The sequence below is a fragment of the Peromyscus leucopus genome, chromosome 4, assembly GCF_004664715.2.
Source record: "Peromyscus leucopus breed LL Stock chromosome 4, UCI_PerLeu_2.1, whole genome shotgun sequence".
In the NCBI taxonomy this organism is placed as follows: Eukaryota; Metazoa; Chordata; class Mammalia; order Rodentia; family Cricetidae; genus Peromyscus; species Peromyscus leucopus.
In genome coordinates this window covers 8435575-8455031 of record NC_051066.1, presented here as the reverse complement: position 1 = coordinate 8455031, position 19457 = coordinate 8435575, and the positions used below count along the sequence as shown (strand labels likewise).

Below are 19457 nucleotides of genomic sequence, written 5' to 3'. Positions count from 1 at the left end.
GACTGCTGTGATAGTTTCTCTCCCTGGTGACTGATCTCTGCGTTGGCTCCCAACTCTCCCCCAGAACACAAGCTAACTTCTTTCAGCGTCTGAAGACGCTTTGCCTTCCAGTCTCGGCGCTGCCCTCCAGCCTCACCTCCTAACACTCTCCGTCCGCAATGGACAGCAGTCTCAGCCCTTCAAACTGGCGTCTACAAACTCTACTCTCTAAATAGACCATGCCACTGCTTGTTCTTTGGTTGGCCGACTCCTTGGGTTTTTGTTTGGATAATACCTTTAATCTCCAGCTTAGGCAAAAGCTTCCCTACTCCAGGGTCCCTGAACTTTGATGGCTCAGTATTGTTCCTTGTCCTCTTGCCTGCCTCCCACAAAGCCTGTAAGTCCTGAAAAGCAGGACCAGTTTGGTCTGCTGCACTCCTGTCTTCCCAGAAGGCAGCCTGGGGCCTGCCAGGGGACATGCAGCATGGATGGATGTCTGCATTTCCTTGTCAGACCCCAGCATGTGTCTCTAAGTGTTCTGTGCCCCTGATGCTTAGCCCTAGGCCTTGCTCATCACAGTCCAGGGGAAATGAGACAGGATGACAAATCCCAAATTTGGGATTCTGAGGGGCTCTTTAAAAAGGTCCTATGAGCTGGTCATTGGTGGAGCACGCCTTTAATCCCAGCACTTCAGAGGCAGACAAGACAGATCTCTGAGTTTGAGGCCAGCCTGGTCTACAGAGTGAGTTCCAGGACAGCCAGGGACGGAGAAACCCTGTCTCAAACAAGCAAACAAAGGCCCTGTGAATTTTGGGTGTAGTTTAGTAGCAGAGTGGTTGCTGAAGAAGAAAAAGAAAAGAAAGAAAAAGTAGGTCTGTAGAGATGGCTCTGTTGGGTAAGAACCCCTGCTGTGCAGGCATGCTGACCTGAGTTGGAGATCCAGCTGTTGTGGAATAGTCTTTTTGTACACTGTGAAGTTGTGTCACTGATTGTTTTAATAAAAACCTGATTGGCCAGGAGCTAGGCAGGATTTCTGGGAAGAGGGGATCCTGGGAAGAAGGGAGATGGCCAAGAGATGAGGAGGAAGCTGCAGGGGCAGGCAATACAGAGTAAAGGTAACCGAGCCATGTAAAAAAAAATGTATATTAAAAATATGGGTGAATTGGCCGGGCGTTGGTGGCACACGCCTTTAATCCCAGCACTCGGGAGGCAGAGCCAGGCGGATCTCTGTGAGTTCGAGGCCAGCCTGGGCTACCAAGTGAGCTCCAGGAAAGGCGCAAAGCTACACAGAGAAACCCTGTCTCGAAAAACCAAAAAAAAAAAAAAAAAAGGGTGAATTTAAGTTGTAAGAGATAAGTTAGAAACAAGCTTGAGCTATTAGCTGAGCTTTCATAATTAATAAGTCACTGTGTCATTATTGGGGACCATGGGTCCTGACAAAAAAATCTGACTACACCCAGCACCCGTGACAAATGCTAGGTGGGATGGCATCTGTAACACCCACCCCCACCAGAGAGAAAGGCGGCCAGGGAGTCCTGACCACAGCCCTCGCTCCAGGTTCAAGGTTCACCGAGCTTCCTATCACAAAGGAAGATGAGGTAAAGCAAGAAATCTGACATTCTCCTCTGGCCTCATACAACACACACACACACACACACACACACACACACACACTCACTATTATTATTGTTTGGTTTTATTTATTCATTTATGTATTAGTTTATGTGTATGTTTGTGCCTGAGTTTATATATACGCACCCCATACATGGAGGTGCCCACAAAGGACAGAAGAGGATGCCTGGAGAAACAGGCAGTTATAAGCCGACAGATGTGGGGGTGGGGGGGTAGGGGGGGTAGGGGTGGTGGGGGTGGGTGGGGTGGTGGTGCTGGGAATACAAACTTGCTTCCTTGCAAGAGCATAAGTACTCTTAGCCACTGAGCCGTCTCTCCAAACCCATTTGGTTTTTTTCGATTTTTATTTTTTTTGTGTGTATGGTTTTTCAATTATTTTATGTATATGAGTGTTTTGCTTGCATGTATGTGTTGTGTGTGCAATGCTCACAGAGGCCAGAAGAGGGTGTCAGAACCCCTGGAACTATATATATACACACACACACACACACACATATATATATATATATATACTATATGTACATATACTATATATACACATATATGCACATTTTAATTTAGAAAAAGAAAACTAGAAAGCAAACAAACAAATAAGACCTCTTAAAGACAAGTGTGAAGCTGGGTGGCTCTCGCCTTTAATCCCAGTAGAGGCAGAGGCAGTCGGATGTTTGAGTTCAAGGCCAGCTGATCTACAGAGCGAGATCCAAAACTACACAGAGAAACCCTGTCTTGAAAAAAACAAAAACAAACAAACAAACAAACAAAAAAGACAGGCATGACACTCATAAATGGATTCTAGATATAAAATAAAGAACAACCAGACCACAACCCATAGAACCATGGAGGCTATATATATAGCATGGAGGTCCCTAGGACGACTGTGGCTTATAATAAATTTCGGATTTACACAATTATTGAAAAAACAAAAAAACAGCCAAACGAATGGAAACACATGAACTATGAACCAAAGGCTGAGGGGCCCCCAGCTGGATCAGGCCCTCTGAATAGGTGAGACAGTTGATTGGCTTGATCTGTTTGGGAGGCAACTAGGCAGTGGGACCAAGTCCTGTGCTCATTGCATGAGTTGGCTGTCTGAAACCTGGAGCTTATGCAGGGACGCTTGGCTCAGTCTGGGAGGAGGGGACTGAACCTGCCTGGACTGAGTCTACCAGGTTGATCGCAGTCCTGGGGGGGGAGGGAGGCTTTGCCCTGGAGGAAGTGGGAATGGGGGGTGGGCTGGGGTAAGGGGAGGGGGTGGGAGGGGGAGAACAGGGGAACCCGTGGCTGATATGTAGAACTGAATGGTATTGTAAAATAAATTAAAAGGAAAAAAAACCAGATAATACATATTTTTGATCGCAAACATTGCATGTTGAGATTATGAATCACAAATTATTTAATTAATAAACATTTTCCTAAAATGCAAAAAAAAAAAAAAAAAGACAGGCATGAAATGCCTTCGAAGGTCCCTAGAGGGTTTCCTGCCACTCACAAGGATGGCGCCTCAAGCCTCCCGCCCCTTTCCAGTACGGCAGGCGGAAGTGACGCGCCGTACCGGAAGTAGGTCTGCTGCACAGCTGGGACTGAATCCGAGCGGTGCACTCCTCTCGGTGGCGGTGGCGCGCGATGGGGAGGAACGGGGCGTTCGGGGGCTCGGCCGTGCTGTGGGCTCTGCTGGCCGCCCACATAACGATGGCGTTCGAGCCGGTGAGCGTGGGCATCGCCATCGGGGCCGTGTCGCTCACCGGCTACCTGTCCTACTCCGACTGGTACTGCCGCTTCACCGAGTGCTGCCGCGAGGACCGGCCCCTCAACGCCTCGGGTAGGTGCCTGCGGGGCGCGGGCGGGCGGGGACCCACTCGGCCGATCTCGCCACACCTTCGCAGGCCTTGCGATGGCCGCCGGGGAGCTGAAGGCAGCGGGGCCGGCTGTGCGCCCCCTCAGGCGCGCACCTCCGTCCAGAAAGCCCGCCTTTGGCTCTTGCATTTTTTCCGAGCCCGCAGGGGTGGCGGGAAAGCTAGCTTGGAGCTCAGCCGCGAGGTGGCTTTTCCCTGGGTGGAAGAATCCGAGTAGCTTCCTTGTCAGACGCTGCCACTTAGGGGTCTGACTCTAGATCCTTAAGGTTGGGTTCTGGAGCCTGGCAGAGACGCTGCTGCTGGATCAGTCGCTAAGCCGTGCCCCTCTCTGGCCAGTTTCGGGTGCTTTTTGTAACGTATATTTTTCTTTCTGTTCCGGCCTGGCCTCCGCAGCCCTCAAGCTGGACCTGGAGGAGAAGCTGTTTGGACAGCACCTTGCCACAGAAGTGATTCTCAAGGCACTGACCGGCTTCAGGAACAATAAAAATCCCAAGAAACCACTGACTCTGTCCTTACACGGCTGGGCTGGCACGGGCAAGAATTTTGTCAGCCAGATTGTGGCTGAGAACCTTTACCCCAAAGGCCTGAAGAGTAACTTTGTCCACCTCTTCGTCTCGACTCTGCACTTCCCTCATGAGCAGAAGACAAAACTGTACCAGGCAAGGAAACCTATTGCTATCCGCTCAGCAGCTCTGGCCTCTGCTTCACTCTGCCTTGTAATGGTTCCATCTGGCCTCTCCCCTACGCTTCTTCCTTTTCTGTTATTTGTTTACAGTTTCACTCTAGCTCTGGCAGGCCTCGAACTCAGAGATCCACCTGCCCCTCCCTTCCTCCCAGGTGCTGGGATTGAAGGTGTGAGCCTCCATGCCTAGCCTGTAGTTATTTATACTTTGAGTTAAGGTCTCATTATGTAGTTCAGGCTGGCCTTGATGTTAGGGATCCTACTACCTCAGCTTTCTGAGGATGAGATTAACAGGCATCCACCACTTTGTCCATCTTATGGCACATGTGTTTGTGTGTATTGGGGGGTTGTCTTAGATAGTCTCATGTAGCCCAGGTTGGCATCAAATTCATTATATAGCTGAGGCTGGTTTTGAACTTCTGATTCTTCTACCTTCACCTTCTAAGTGTTGGGATTATAGGTGTGCCTCACCATATTTAGCCTTCTCTCCTTTTTAAAATTGTTCTTCCAAAATAATCCAGTGTGGGGGCCCCCAGAGGCTCCCTATTAAGGCTTTACTCTGGGTCAGAGAACCTGAGCTTGCTTTACCCAGCAGGGCTGCATAAATGGATGACTTGGCCACAGGTGTGGTTACCAGGTGTTTTGAAGGGTCTACACTTGACTGTACGGTATGCTTTGATCTAGCAAGGGGAAGTCTTTTGCCTCGCCCCTTGGTGTTGTACAAAAAAACCCTTTTGAGTAAACGACTAGGCAGCTGGGTATTGACCCAGGGCTCTCCCGCAGCTATCCTGTGTCTCTGTGTCTCCTATCTTTCTATCATTTCCTCATTCCCCTCCTCCCCCCAATAACTCTTCGACAGGTCAGAGCTGGACTCCAACAGACTCCCACAATCCAGTGAGGTAGGGGATGCTATGAACCTTGAAAGAAGGAGCCAGCCGCTGGGCGTGGTGGTGCACGCCTTTAATCCCAGAACTCGGAAGGCAGAGGCAGGTGGATTTCTGAGTTTGAGGCCTGGTCTACAGAGTGAGTTCCAGGACAGCCAGGGTTAAACAGAGAGAAACCCTGTCCTGAAGAAAAAAAAGGGGGGGACGGGATATGGAGCCAGCTAGTGTGTGTGAGACCATAGGTTCAATCCCTGGAATTTGGGGAGGGAGAAGGGGGCAGGAATGAGAAAAGATGGGCAAGAGAGGCAAGGTGACTTATCTTACAGCCTCTACTGTCACCTCCCTTCTGTCTCTAGCATGTCTCAGGCACCCATAAAGGGATTAGCCTGCCCAGCAGGGCTTGGGTGTTAGGTGGGGCAGTCTTAGTTGACTTGGGCATGGCCTCATCTAAAGCTCTCCATCTGTGCTTCAGCCTGGGCTTTGCTTGCGTGTTTTGCAGGGTGCAGAGAAGATTTCCTCTTACCAGTTTTGATTCCCATTGTCTCCTCCCACCCCTCACGTCTCAAAGAGCCAAACCTCCAGACTTTGTGCTTGTGAGCGCTCTGCACGTTTCCTTGGCTGATTCCGACTTAAATGATTGTCTTAGGGTGCTAGTCCTTCAAGGACTGGGACAGCAAACCGAAACCCAATCGAGGAAGGAAATGAAAGTGAATCCTTGTCTTCACATGAGGCAGGGCGGAGTGCCAAAGGGAAGAAATGGTTTTATTTATTTTAAGGTGCTGGGGATAGAAACATCATGTTTTGCTCATGCTGAGGAAATGCTATCCCTACCAGGCTACAGTTCCTACCACAAAGTAATGTTCATGTTTTCCAAACTGGATTATAGCTCTCTCAAGATAGAGTATTTGCAAGGGGTAGTTCATGGTGTGGCCTCCCGTATTTCGGGAATATGAGGCTGTTGCTTGGGTGTTTCAAGAAAGCAAGAGGGTTAGAGATGTGGCTCAGGGCTTTTCCTGCCAGCCAGGTCAGCACCTGTCCTCACCGCATCAACAGTCCAGAGCCTCGGTCCCCTGCGAGGCGAAGGTCTGAATCTGGTGGTCATTTCTGTGTGCCTGGTGTCTTTTCCTGTTGCTGTGATGAATAGCCTGGCTGAAGCAACTCCAGGCTTCTTTCCTTCCTTCTCTGAGGCTGCTGTATATATGCTGAGGGTGAGCTGGCCAACCAGCTTCCGCCTGATTGTCTACTTCCCATTTTGTGGCGGAGGGCTGTTACACACGCACGCATTGGCACACTGTGGGAATGTATGTGGAGGTCAGTACACGGCTTTCGGAGGTCGGTTCTCTCCTTCCACCGTGTGGGTCCCAGGGGTTGAGCTCAGGTGGCCAGGCTTACATGGCTAGTGCCTTTCTGCTTGTGGTGACCTCTGGAAAGTGTCTGCACCTGTTGTGTGGGGCAGGTATGCAGGTTTTGGCTTCTCAAAGCCCAGGGGGCTCTTCCCCCTCATCCCCTGGAACATCCTCTGAGCTGTGCCTCTCTTTACGGTTGGTCTAGGACCAGCTCCAGAAGTGGATCCGAGGCAATGTGAGCGCGTGTGCCAGCTCCGTCTTCATCTTTGACGAGATGGATAAGTTGCATCCCGGGATCATTGATGCAATCAAGCCCTTCCTAGACTACTATGAGCAGGTGGATGGGATTTCCTACCGCAAAGCCATCTTCATCTTCCTCAGGTCAGCCAAGGAGGCTTCTCAGGGACTATAGGTGCTAGAACGAGGTTCTGGCCATCCAGGACAGAGCTGCCGGCTTGGCCAAGCCATGGCTCATGTGCCATTTTTACTTCCCAGTCAGTCTGCCATAGAAACTGGCTTGAGGATGAGCCAGTGATCCCTCAGTGAGGCACTTGGTGCTCCTGCCAGCCCGTGTTTAAAATCTAAACACAGCATTTACATTCCTTGCAGGCAGACATGCTTCTTTTTGTCCTTGTCTGGTAGCATGTTGCGAACAGTCCTGGATTAAAGCTTTGGAGCGCTAGCCTGGCAGTGGTGGTGGCACATGCCTTTAATCCCAGCACTCAGGAGACAGAGGCAGGTGGATCTCTGTTAAGTTCAAGGCCAACCTGGTCTACAGATAGAGTTTCAGGGCAGCCAGGGCTACATAGAAAAATTCTGTCTCAAAAAACCAACAAGGCTTTGGAGCATTAGAAGTGGCGCACACCCGGAAGCGGGGTGTCCTATGATGCTGTGGGGACACCTACTCAGCATGCCCGCGACCCCGGGGTCAGTTCTAGCATTTGAAAAGGAACGAAGCCTTGGGTGAATGTATTTGGCAAAGAGATGGGGATAACTGAAGTGTTGCATCTCTGGCCAACTCAGTAATGCAGGTGGAGACCTGATCACCAAGACGACCCTGGACTTCTGGCGGGCAGGAAGGAAGAGGGAAGAGATCCAGCTGAAGGACCTGGAGCCCGTGCTGTCTGTGGGCGTCTTCAACAACAAACACAGTGAGTCCATGTGGAGCTGGGGCACTGGGTTCTGCCGGCATCGAGCTGCCGCTTCTCAGCTTAGGAAGCCGGCGTCACTCCTGCTTGTGGCTTTGCTGCCCCAGGGAGTTTCCTCGGAGTGTTAGAGGGCGCCTGTCTGTCACTTGACGGTCTCTGGAAGGGTAAAGACGAGAAGAATGAACTGGGATCAGATCCGGTGTGGCCAGGTGGCAGTGACAGGACCCTCTGTCTTGTTCCGCAGGTGGTCTGTGGCACAGTGGGCTGATAGACAAAAACCTCATCGACTACTTTATCCCTTTCCTGCCCTTGGAGTACAGACACGTGAAGATGTGTGTGCGGGCAGAGATGCGGGCACGAGGGGCTGCCGTCGATGAAGACATCGTCACGAGGGTGGCGGATGAAATGACCTTTTTCCCCAAGGACGAGAAGATCTTCTCGGACAAGGGCTGCAAGACTGTGCAGTCACGGCTGGATTTTCATTGAGCTCTTCACCCCACGGGGTGGGAGGGTTCAGGGGAGCCTCCCACCACCTCCACGGCCTTGCCTTGCCCAAGTACTTTGAAGACCCCCTTGGGGCTTTGCACATTTGCACCTGTGGACTCTGGGGATGCTGCCGACGCTGCCTGGCAGCAGCTGAATGTTTAGAACCCTTACACTGTTACTGTGAATCAAGTGCCTCGGAACATCTGAACACGGGAGGCCAATGGCAGCCGTGCCTCAGAGGCCACTGACGGGCTACAGCACCCTGCTGCAGCCTTGGGGAAGCACCCGAGGCTTTTAGTCTTGCCCTGAGCTGGCACTGTCAGTTTAAAGCTGGTGCACTGGTTCAGTCTGAGGGAGCATGTGGGCTTGACCTTGGCCGAACCGTCAGGGCGAGCAGTGAGGACTCCCTCTGAGGCCCGTCACACACTGCACACAGAGCCTTGGAGGCTGGACCTTAGCGCCTGCTCAGGTCCTGGCTGTGGACTGTGTCCCACTGTGTAGGGGCTGCAGCCTGCCTCAGACACTGTCTCCTCAACTGTTAGATTCACCGAAGCCTCATCCCTGGTCATGTCAGAACGGGCTGTCAACGTTGGAGGACTTTGGGGTTGGCCTGTTACACTTGCTCTGAAGGTCAAGTCAGCCGTCCGGCACCAGTTACATGCATAGGAAGAGCAAGCTCTAAGCCACACCCCTGGGCTGCTGACTGCATCTGAGGAGTGCCACACACCAGAGATGCCTTTTTAAAAAAAAAAACATGTCTTATTTCTTTTCTTTTTTTTTTTTAGTGAGCGCCAGAGAACCCCTGTCTTTTATTTCTAAACCTTAGGTAATAAAGTATAAGATGCCATGTATTTTAAAACCTAGGAAGCACCCAGTGGTGGTGGCTCACGCCTTTAATCAAGCACTTGGGAGGCCAGGCAGACAAGACAGATCTCTGAGTTCAAGGCCAGCCTGGTCTACAAAGTGAGTTCCAGGACAGCCAGGGCTACACAGAAATGCTGTTTCAAAAAACAACAAAAACCTAGGAAGGACATAGAATAAGTATTCCTAGTCTTCTCAGGTTGTATTGTTGCTGGGTATGGGGGCACAATGTGCATGATCCTAGCAGGAAGATCAGGGTTCCTCTGCAGGTTGTGAGTTTGAGGCTAGCCTGAGCTACATGAAACTTAAAAGGGGAAAAAAAAAAAAGGTTTTATTGTCAATGTCTATGTGTAGAGAGTGGAACTATATGGGCACAGTTTTAGACCCCCGGTCCTCAGTTTATGGTGGATCCTGGGTGTAATCTCAGGGTGATGCCTTGAGTGAGGTCCTAGGCCGGGCTGCTCTGACTGTAGGAAGTAAGCCTGCGATTCCGGCCTCAAAGTGAACCTCTCTGTGCCATAGTTGCAAGGCAGCTGCAGACATGAGAACATTGGCGTATTTTTATGGAATGTGAAGAATGACTATTTTTATAACATGGAAATGCCTTCTAGAGAATCACATTTAGTCTTTTAAAAATGCCAAGGTCAGCTGGGTGTGGTGGTGCCCACCTTCAGTCCCAGTACCTAGGAGGCCAAGCAGGACTGTCTCAACTCTGAGGCCAGCCTAGGCTACACAAGTGAATAGCAGGCCTGTGGTGTACACACGTGTAATCTCAGCACTTAGGAAGATGCGTTTGAAGTCAGCCGAGCTCCAGACAGAGACCCTGTCTCAAAGTAGAAAGCACACAGAAGCCTGCTAAGGTGAGGCTGAGTGTCATGCCATATTCTTGGGTTGGAGCCAAGTTACCATTTATAACCTGTTGGGTGCCTACTCAAGAAGAAACAAGCTTTTCTGTTTACAATGATGCAATGTGGACACGTGTTGGCCACCTTTGGACTGCTCTTACTGATCTGTAACTTAGAAAGGCCGGGCTGGCTGCCCCAGCCTCCCCGACCTGCCTGTAAGAAGGCATGAACGCAGACTAATAAAGCCAGTGTGGTGCACTGTGACATGTCACTTTCACTAAGTTTTCCCTCATTGGTGTGGTAGCACAGAGCTCAGAATGAGGGCTCGAGCTGCCCATGTATTCCTTCCTTTCCACACCTGGATGCGCGGGTTGGCCGAATCACACAATCAGTGTTTGCCCTTGGCTTTTCTGTGTGGTATGTTTGCACACGTGAGGGGTAGGCAATCACATGCATGCACGCACAGAGGCCGAAGTTGGGCACATTTCTCAGTTTTCTATCTTCCCGAGACAGGCTCTGGAGTTCAGAGGCAGAGGGCTGCCAGAGGTGGGCTTTTCTACCACATAACCTCCCCCTAATGGCGATCTATCTACCTGGCCATAGCGGTCTTCATCCTAGCTCGAGAGAGGAGACCCAGCTGCTGGCTGTTTTGGACCAGGACTGGTAAAGAACCTGATTCTAGTCTGTTTGTGGGCCAGATCTCAGCATAACTAAGCTGGCTTCTCAAGCAGCACTGATAATATGGCTCCATCACAGGACACAAGTCTAGAAGGTAAGTCCTCTTCACTGTCACCCCGCTGCTCCCTTTCTTAGTTGAACATCGAGGAGCCCAACACAGTACCCACTCTGTCATATCTACAAAGACAGGACTTAGAACAGGACTCTGCTCCTCAGTTAGGGCTCAGTGCTTGGGTTCCAGCCTTAGGTGAGTGGTAAGACCTGACATGATCCTGGGGACTTAGGACCATCACTGGGAGCCCCGCACAGGCTGGTAGAGGCAGAGGGTGGTTCTGCCAGCCGCTGACCTAGTTTTTGACTTGTTGAACCTTTGGGTCCTTTTCTCCTTGCTAAGCCCAGCCCTGTGAGTGCCCTGAATGGCAGCCACACCTACAGGAGCCCTACCCATTGGCAGGCACTGTGTGTGCATAAGACAAGCCCATCTGGAGCTCTGCCTGCTGGACATCTGGAGTGGACCTGACAATCAGTGCCACTAAACTTGTTCCCATACTACTGAGTCCAGGGAGAGCACACAGGTGCATTTGTGACAGTGTTCCAGTCTTATCCAACCACTGCATGGCCCCTGGCAGGGCTGGCTTCAGTCCCCTAGGGTCAGTCCCTTGTTCCCAAGATGTCATCCAGCCCGTGCTTGGGCTTCTGCAGTAGGAACCCTGGTGATGTCAGCCTGAGTTTCAAAAGACACACAAAGCCAACAGCTGAAAGGCTTTCATATATTAAAAACCATTTAAAAGAAAGTTATCACATTTGCAGTAAAACTTGTTCTGCCTCAAAACAGAAACACCTGAAATTAAAACATAATTTAAAAAAAAATCATGAGCCCGGGAAGGGGCAGGCTAGGGGGTTTCATCCCCTGGAGGCTCCAGGAAGCTTTGGGTCCATGTTGTGTCTGTGGTCCCTACAGCATGGCCACCTGCAGGCTCTGAGGAGCAGAAACAGTCCCCAAGGCAGTACCTGGTCACCTCGGCAGGAAGTGTCCTGAGCCGCCCGCCTCCCAGGAGAGGAGTGGCCTGACGGTCTGCCCCAGACTCAGTCATCCAGGTAGTAGTCCAGTTTGGTGAACACGGTCTTGCAGCCCTTGTCTGAGAAGACTCTCTCCTCCTTGGGAAAGAACGTCATCTCTTCAGCCACCTTGCTCACAATGTCCTCATCTACTTCATAGCCACGGGACCGCATCTCCACTCTGATGCACATTTTCAGGTGTTTATACTCCAGGGGCAGGAAGGGGACGAAATAATCAATGAGGTTCCGGGCAATGAGGCTGCTGTGCCAGAAGCCACCTGGGAAAAAGACAAAAATGTGCCACTCACTCTTCATCTGTCCAAGTATAACTAAGTGTCCACTGGAGACCATCCCCAATACCACCCCGTCTTCATACAGTGAGGGAGAGACAGGAGCTGCCTTGTGATGCTGCTCTGACAGCAAGGGCAGGCTGACATAAAGGGACACCTTTGGGCTGGAGAGATGGCTCAGTAGTTAAAAAGGCCTGTTGCTCTTTGCAGAGGACCTGAGTTAGGTCCCGATAATCACAACCACATGTAACTCTGGGTCCAGTGGATGCAACACCCTCTCTGGACAACCGCATGCACATATACAAAAATGAAAACAAAAAAAGCTTGAAAAGGGACACTTTGGTGCTGTGGGCTTGGAAAGGCCTCTCCAGGGTACCTTGGAGGTGGGAGACGGCCTAGAGGACCACACGCACCATACTGTGTGCCATGTGGGATCCAGGCAGGGTGGGCAGAAGCTGAGGGACAGGTTGGAAGAGGTGCAAAGAGAGAAGGGAGGGCATCCCCAGAGACAGACTCCACCAGTCAGTCTCCATCTAGGAAACCACAGTCCGGAGAACCCACTGCTGCTGCCAGTGCTCAAACCTAGACTCCCCCGGGTGGTAATGTGCAGACAAGGCTGTGCAGCTCAAGGGTCTGACTCTGACAAGTGCTTCGCTGCAGAAGCCGAGCTCTGCATGGCTCAGCCTCCCAGTCCTGAGAACACTTGACTCAGCTCCTGCTGGATGCCCCAGGAGCTCCTGACATGTCTTCACGCCCTGCCTAACTCGTTCATCTTTGTGTTCTGGCTTCCCGTGCAAGCTGTGCCGAGAGCCCAGTTCCCAATGGAGCCCTGCACTCTGACGGTCCTCAGTGAGGGCCTGTGGCCACAGCAAAGACCAAAACTATGAACAGCCACCAGTGTGACTGCTGTCTTGAAGACCTACTCTGTGCCAGGTGCACACGGAGCCCTGGGGATCGTGGCTGGGGGCATCTGGCCTGGCTGGGGAGGAAACCCCGAGCACAGCCTGAATGACGAGGACCCAGCCACCTGACCCAGCAGGTGCTCAGCAGAACCAGTAGACAAGATGATGACATGGCCTTAAACACCAGCGGGGGCAGGGTCAGCTTAGTGGGAGGCACACAGCTGGCAGGTGTAAGGTCCTGGGCTTGTGTCTCAACATGAAAGGAACAACACTCATATACTGCCACCTCAGATGTGTGTCCTGAGTCAAATGTCTCCTTCCTGCTCCTCCTCCTACCAGGATGACTCAAGCACATGTCTCCTCCTTCTCCTCCTCAGACGCTCTCCACTGTGCACTCCAGCCCTCCTGTCAGCACACCGCCACCCAAGCCAGATGCCTTGCCTGTCTCTTCTCCATCTACAGCCCTGCAGGAGGTCTTCGCTACCTTCAGCACACAGTGTGCTCATGTACTGCTGCCAATCAATCTGTACTTCCTGCTGTGTGTCGTCATCCTTTTTAGCACGAAGAGAGACTTTAACATTTAACCCCGTCCGTCTGTCCTCGGTAGTATCCCCTTGGCACAGGATAACACCACACTGTGCGGGTCACCTCACTTCAGTAGAGAGCTCTTGGTGAGCGTGTTTCCAATGAGACCTACGGCCTTCTGTTTTGTCATCTCAACAACCGGAGACCAGCGAAGAGCTGGTGAGATGACCAGTGAGTCACCCTCATGGCTGGCTGCCTCCTGAGGTTCAAGGTCAAAGGTTGCAGGGCAGTGGCTGGAGGAGCAGCTGAGCTGAGAGTTAAGAGCGCTGAGCGCAGGATGGAGAGATGCCACACAGGCTCCTGCACTGAGCCTGGTGTCCTCTGTAACGACGGGACAACAGGCGTCTGTTCTCTACAAGGGAGCAGGTCAAATGTCTGCGTGTCCAGTAGAGTGGGAAGGCCCAGGCATGGCTGCAGAGTCCTAGGGCACTTGCCCAGTTACCAACCTCCCTGCAGTCACAAGTGGCCTTCTCCTGGTCCAACTACCTGCGTTTCCCCTACAAGGAGTGACCAGTGGTGCAGCCCAGCGTCAGCGTTCATAAAACAGCTGTGGCTGGTTAGCAGATTTCACTCAGGGATTCGGCTGGGTCAGGGAAGCACCGAGACCACATGAAGTGTGGCTCCTAGGCCGGGCAGAACCGACAGTGCAGGGCTAGGAGGTCGGTTTCACGAGGGACGGCCATACTTACTGTTCTTGTTATTGAAGACCGACACGGCCAGGGCATGCTCCATGTCTCTGAGCTTGATGTCTTCCCTCTGCTTCCCACTCTTCCAGAAATCCAAAGCCACGTCAGTGATCCTCTCTGCCCCCGCATTGCTGCAGAAATACTTGCAGTGAGGAGGGGCTGCACTTCTCCCCAGAGCCCCCAGGTCCGGGAGCAAGGGTCTCCCGCCACGTCCCAGCCACAGCCTCACCTGAGGAAGATGAAGATGGCCTTCTGATAGGAGACCTCATCTACCACATCGTAATAGTCTAGGAAAGGCTTGATGGCATCGATGAGGCCTGCGTGCATCTTGTCCATCTCGTCAAAGATGAAGACGGACCGAGCACAGGCGCTCACGTTGCCTCGAATCCACATCTGTAATTGGTCCTGGAGACAAGAGGGCCCAATTCAGAGCTCTAGTGGGTGCAATGCTCTCAGCTTAGGTTTCTTTGTTTTTGTGAAGCTCTACCCAGAGCCTCACTAGGGCTAAGCAGCCCTCTACCGGAGCCACACCCAGGCCCTGAGGACAGTGTTACCGCTAAGGCCAATGGCTGCACTTCTGGAGCACCGGGCTCTGAGCATTACACACATATACCTTTCCCTCCCAATCACTTCGTGTGTAAGAAGCATCACACCCATGCCAGGCCACAGGTGAGGACGCCGAGGGACAGAGCACTTCATCAGCTTGTCTAAGACAAGATAATTAAGCTGGGGCAAACCGGGAACTCAATTCAGCCCTGCCCTATGCCAAAGCTCCAGGTTTGTGACACTGTGACCACACCGATGCTGTTGTCAGCCAGGCACCAGCTCTGTCCTCACAATGGCAATGTCACGTATGTCCTGTGGATGACGATCTCTCTCTTGGTAAGAGACAGAAAGCTACTATCATTTCATCCCTTGCTCCGCAGTCCAGCCTGGAGAGGCACTGACTCCCAGGTGGGAAACCGCGCACAGGGCTCCCTCAGGGAGTCTGAACTTGAGCACTCAGCATTCCAGGAGGGGAGGAGGCGGCTTTCGGAAATCCATCGACTGGCCAGAAGAACACATTTGGAGAGGGACTTGGTGATATGCATCTGTGACCCCAGCTGAGACAGAGCTAGAGTTCCAGGCCAGGGGTGGGAGGAAAGCTTACTGGGTAAAGCGCCTGCCTTCTAAGCACCCTAAGGAGGAAGCCAGGTGTGGCAAATGCAGGATCTTTGGGGCTTGCCTAACTGGCAGCCCCAGGTCTCAGCGAGACACCCTGTGTCCAAAAAAGTGGACAGATTCTGAGGAACAGCACCAGAGACAGACCCATGGCCCCTATGCACACATGTACACAGACACACAAAATTGAAAAACAAAAACTAAACTAATAATGATACAATAAAGCAGAGCACATGAGCAGCTGGCTCCAAAAAAAAAAAAAAAAAACTTAAAATGACATCAGCGTCTCTCACTAGCCCAGTTACACACTAAGCCACCAAGATGAGACACACAGACCTCTTCAAGCATTATCCTCATAAAACTGAGCCAAATTCTACAGTTTGTAGGTATTTCCACCCTCCTCCTGAAGTGAGGTGGAGAAATCAGCTATGCATTTTTCTAAAGAACACACTAGCAGTTACATTGTACATCTGTTTGGGGTTCTTCCCTTGGCTCCTGTGACCAAGGTTACAGTGTTCCATTTGTATCTAATGGAAGCAGCAGATCTGCAGGTATGGACCACCTTCCCCTAAGAGCAGTGGTTCTCAACCTGTGGGACTCAACCCCTTTGGGGTCAAATGACCCTTTCAGAGACTACATATCAGATATTTATGATTCATAACAGTAGCAAAATTACTGTTAGGAAGTAGCAACGAAATAATTTTATGGTTGGGGGTCACCACAACATGAGGAACTGTATTAAAAGGTCGCAACAGGTCAGTGGTAGCATGCTCCTTTAATCCCAGCACTCGGGAGGCAGAGCCAGGTGGATCTCTGTGAGTTCAAGACCAGCCTGGTCTACAGAGCAAGATCCAGGACAGGCACCAAAACTACACAGAGAAACCCTGTCTCGAAAAAACCAAAAAAAGAAAAGAAGAAGAAGAAAAAAAAAGGTCGAAGCATTAGGAAAGTTGAGAACCACTGCCTTAGAGGACCCTTCAGAGACCCGAAGTGGCCTGCTAACACCATGAGGCAACTGACCATTTACACAGAGCTCACTCAATTGTTCGAACCCAACAGACAAAGTTTGCCCAGTTTCCTACCAGAACAACAGACTGTGCAGGCCACTACATAAGACACCGTTCTAAGCATTGGTCCCTGGACATTTTAGACACCTCCCAAAAGCCACTGAGGAAATACTATTGGGCCCTTATTTTTTTTTCTTTATCCTTCCATTTGTCCTCCTCTCCTCTGTTTTCAAACAGAGGCTCACTATGTAGCCTAGCCCAGACTAGCCTCAAACATGTGATCCTCCTGCCTCAGCCTGCTGAGAATACAGGTGTGTAGAAAACACCCAGCTGATCACAGGCACAGAGATTAAACAACCTGCCCAAAGCCACACAGTTATGGTGACCTAGATGTTTAACAGAAAGCAGTGGTGGTGTGTTTCGCACAAATGAGGGCAAAGCACCATTCTGTATCCAAGAGCGTGCCTCTCAGAAAGGTTAGCAGACAGTCCCCACACTGACAGCTGGAGGGAGCGTTAGGACCCGATTCAGGTGTGGGCTGTTAACCAGAGAGACACTCCAAAAGCAGGTTGCAACAGCCAGGTCAAAGCAAACTTGGACCTCCATGTTTCCTTTTCACAATGCGGGTGGGACCTGAAGACCCTGAAGCTGGATTGGATTATGTCCCCCCTTGTCCACTGCCATGTGTTACCGAACCTAGAGGTCACCCCTAAAACTTTGGTGGTCTAATTGCTCTATGTATCACAAACCCTCTGTAACGTACATGTCCACTACCACTCCCGCTGCAGGGGGCAGGGCCAGGGTGTGGGCAAGAGCTCTACCCTGGGCTACCTGAGCCCTCAATGTTTTCCTCTGAAACACGCTCACGAGCCGCTCTGCACAGGCTATCCTCAACTGTAGCAGTCCCTCCAGCCTCTCTCTCCCTCCAGAATAGCAGACATGACCACAGCCAGCTGTGCCCACAGCTTTTAAAGAGGAACTGACATACAAAGAGCCATATTGAGGCTCACTCACTGACGTGGAATTCCCACATCTCATCCCACAACAGAGAAACCCCAAATCCGGGTCATCCACGATGGCGGCCAATTAATGCTCTTGCCTTATACAGGGTGATGTTAGAGGCGTGGGGGAAGTGCAGCGTGGCCACAAACAGGTGCACATAGTCACTGTTGAGCCCACCCTCGTAAATATTCTCTGCGATGATCTTGCTGGCGAAGTTTTTGCCGGTGCCTGTCCACCCATGCAGGGAGAGGGTAAGGGGCTTCTTGGGCTTCGGGTTGCTTAGGAAACCAGACACGGCGTTTAAGATGACTTTCTTTGCAAGATGCTGTCCAAAGAGCTTGTTATCCAGATCCTTCTGCAGCGCTGGGAACGGAAAGATCACTCTGGTCAGGAGAGAAGCAAGCAGGCAAAATGCAGCCTCATTTCCAGGCCATCAGAGCCCGCGGAGCCCGGTCTAGGGATCGCTGAAGGACCCTGGTGCCGCGAACCCTGCCCTTCCTAAGGCCTGGGCTTGGGGATGTTCCCCAAAGCCAAGCGGAAGAGACGCGGTGAGGCCACCCCGGTGAGCTCCGCGCAGGGCTGACACCCTAGCTCCCCGCCTGGCAACTCATCTCTCAGGCCTCGGGCCAAGTTTGGCCTGGCCGCGGAGCATCCCCCTGCCGCAGCGCCCCGGCCGCCTACCGCCCGTCCCTGGTGCCCGCCTACCCTCCCGGCTGAGGCTCCGCTTCTGACCGCAGCACTCGGCAAAGAGGCAGTAGAGGCGCGGGTAGGAGATGTAGCCAGTCAGTACGCCGGCCAGGGCCAGGCCCAGGCTGATGGGCTCCACCGCACGAACCACGCACGGCGCCAGCAGCAGCAGGGCCAGGGCGGCCCGGCCCAGCTTCATGCCCGGACCCGCGCCGCTTGAGCGTCGCAGCGCCCACCGTACCCTGCGCACCGCCAGACGCGAACTTCCGGTTCCTGTCTGCCGGGCCGCCCTCTTTGTCTCGGGCAGGCCGTCCCCAGACGCTAATGGCTGTCATCTTTGTAAAGGGCAAAGCCCTTTCTGCTTGTGAACCTTGATAGGAATCAGGTGTGATTACACCCCCCCCCCCCCCCGTCAAATAACAGAATGTCTTATAACAGTTTTTTAAAAATGACGCAGGCATCTATATGCACCAGCTGCACATAATCTCATGTAGGTATACACATAATACATAAATGAATAAATAATGTGAGAATATAGTGAGTTCCCATATGACACCCCCTACCTCTGGTTCCCTATTATTAAAATCTGACGTTGGGTCAAGGTGCGGTGGGTGGTGTGGGCCTTTAATCCCAGTACTCAAGAAGCTGAGGCAGGAGGATCTGTACAAGTTTGAGGCACATCAAAAATACATAGTGGACTCTGTCTCAAAAAAATAAAAAGTAAATAAATCTGACATTTGAGAGCTGGGTACTGTGACACACACCTTTAATCCTAGTACTCTTAGAGGCCGAGGTAGGTGGATCTCTGTAAATTGGAGCCACCCTGGCCTACATAGCAAATTATAGGGGCAGCCAGGGCTATACAATGAGACTCCCATGTCAAAAGAAATAAAAAAAAAAATTGACATCTGTATATTATACTTGTCAAAATCCATGAACCACTATATTAACTAAAGCCCATAGTTACTTAGGGAACCCATCCAGCTCCCCACAGCACTGACTCCCCAACTCCTCTTGGATGCTTCTGACATGCACCTTGTTTTTTAAATGACTTGGGAGTTTTGAGGAATACTAGATAGACACTTGGGGGGCACTAGGATGAATCCCAGGTGGCTGTGGAATAATCCTTATGTACATTGTGAAGATGTATTACTCTCATTAGTTTTAATAAAGAGCCAATTGGCCAATAGCTAGGCAGGAAGAGGTTAGGTGGGAGGCCCAGACAGAGAATGCTGGGAAGAAGGAGGGCAGAGTCGCCATCTAGATGCAGAGGAAGCTGGAGATGAACATGTCGTGCTGAAAAAAGGTAGGACCACATGATAGCGCATAGATAAGAAATGCGGATTAATTTAAGTTGAAAGAGCTGGTTAGTAACAAGCCTGAATCGGCCAAGCATCTACAATGAATAAGCCTGTGGTTATTTGGTAGTGGGCTGTTGGGACAGGAAAGCCTGCCTGCACCAGGGCCTCATGCACTGGCAATGCCATCGTGGAGGGACACCTCAGACCTCGTTTCTTGATTCATTTTAAAATTTCTTTGGGGTGTGGGGAACAAAGTGGGTGCTAGGAATTGAACTCAGGTTTGTATAAGAATGACACTCTTAACTTGTTAGCGTCTCTCCAGCCTCTGACAGTCCTACTTTGCTTTCAATGACTATGATGAACACGATGACCAAAAGCCA

General features: G+C 51.4%; 2 protein-coding genes across 3 annotated transcripts; one reads left to right on the top strand and one right to left on the bottom strand.

Annotated features, from left to right (window-relative positions):
* Positions 1 to 3171: 3171 nt before the first annotated feature.
* Positions 3172 to 8876, top strand: Tor1b (torsin family 1 member B). 2 transcript variants are annotated; one of them, XM_028884634.2, is made up of 5 exons: positions 3174 to 3433; positions 3861 to 4126; positions 6585 to 6760; positions 7403 to 7530; positions 7772 to 8876. In XM_028884634.2, the coding sequence occupies exons 1-5, from the start codon at positions 3238 to 3240 to the stop codon at positions 8011 to 8013; spliced, it is 1008 nt and encodes a 335-aa protein (XP_028740467.1). In that variant the 5' UTR covers positions 3174 to 3237; the 3' UTR covers positions 8014 to 8876. The 2 variants fall into 2 exon arrangements, with proteins under 2 accessions (XP_028740468.1, XP_028740467.1); XM_028884635.2 differs by lacking the exons at positions 6585 to 6760; positions 7772 to 8876 and having other exon boundaries at positions 3172 to 3433; positions 7403 to 7486.
* Positions 8877 to 11147: 2271 nt separating this feature from the next.
* Tor1a (torsin family 1 member A) lies at positions 11148 to 18024 on the bottom strand. Its single transcript, XM_028884636.2, has 5 exons — positions 17795 to 18024; positions 17187 to 17452; positions 14149 to 14324; positions 13923 to 14050; positions 11148 to 11734 (listed from the first exon to the last, which is right to left on the bottom strand). Exons 1-5 carry the CDS (start codon positions 17973 to 17975, stop codon positions 11484 to 11486), a joined length of 1002 nt encoding a protein of 333 aa, XP_028740469.1. The 5' UTR covers positions 17976 to 18024; the 3' UTR covers positions 11148 to 11483.
* Positions 18025 to 19457: the final 1433 nt, after the last annotated feature.

Bases quoted from the DNA above. Each gene is read 5' to 3' on its own strand.
- Tor1b (XM_028884634.2), top strand. From the start codon at position 3,238: ATGGGGAGGAACGGGGCGTTCGGGGGCTCGGCCGTGCTGTGGGCTCTG. The intron at 4,127-6,584 runs GCAAGGAAACCT...CGGTTGGTCTAG, and splicing joins AGAAGACAAAACTGTACCAG to GACCAGCTCCAGAAGTGGAT. The intron at 6,761-7,402 runs GTCAGCCAAGGA...TGGCCAACTCAG, and splicing joins GCCATCTTCATCTTCCTCAG to TAATGCAGGTGGAGACCTGA.
- Tor1a (XM_028884636.2), bottom strand. From the start codon at position 17,975: ATGAAGCTGGGCCGGGCCGCCCTGGCCCTGCTGCTGCTGGCGCCGTGC. The intron at 17,453-17,794 runs GTAGGCGGGCAC...TTCCGTTCCCAG, and splicing joins GCGGAGCCTCAGCCGGGAGG to CGCTGCAGAAGGATCTGGAT. The intron at 14,051-14,148 runs GTGAGGCTGTGG...GTATTTCTGCAG, and splicing joins GCCATCTTCATCTTCCTCAG to CAATGCGGGGGCAGAGAGGA.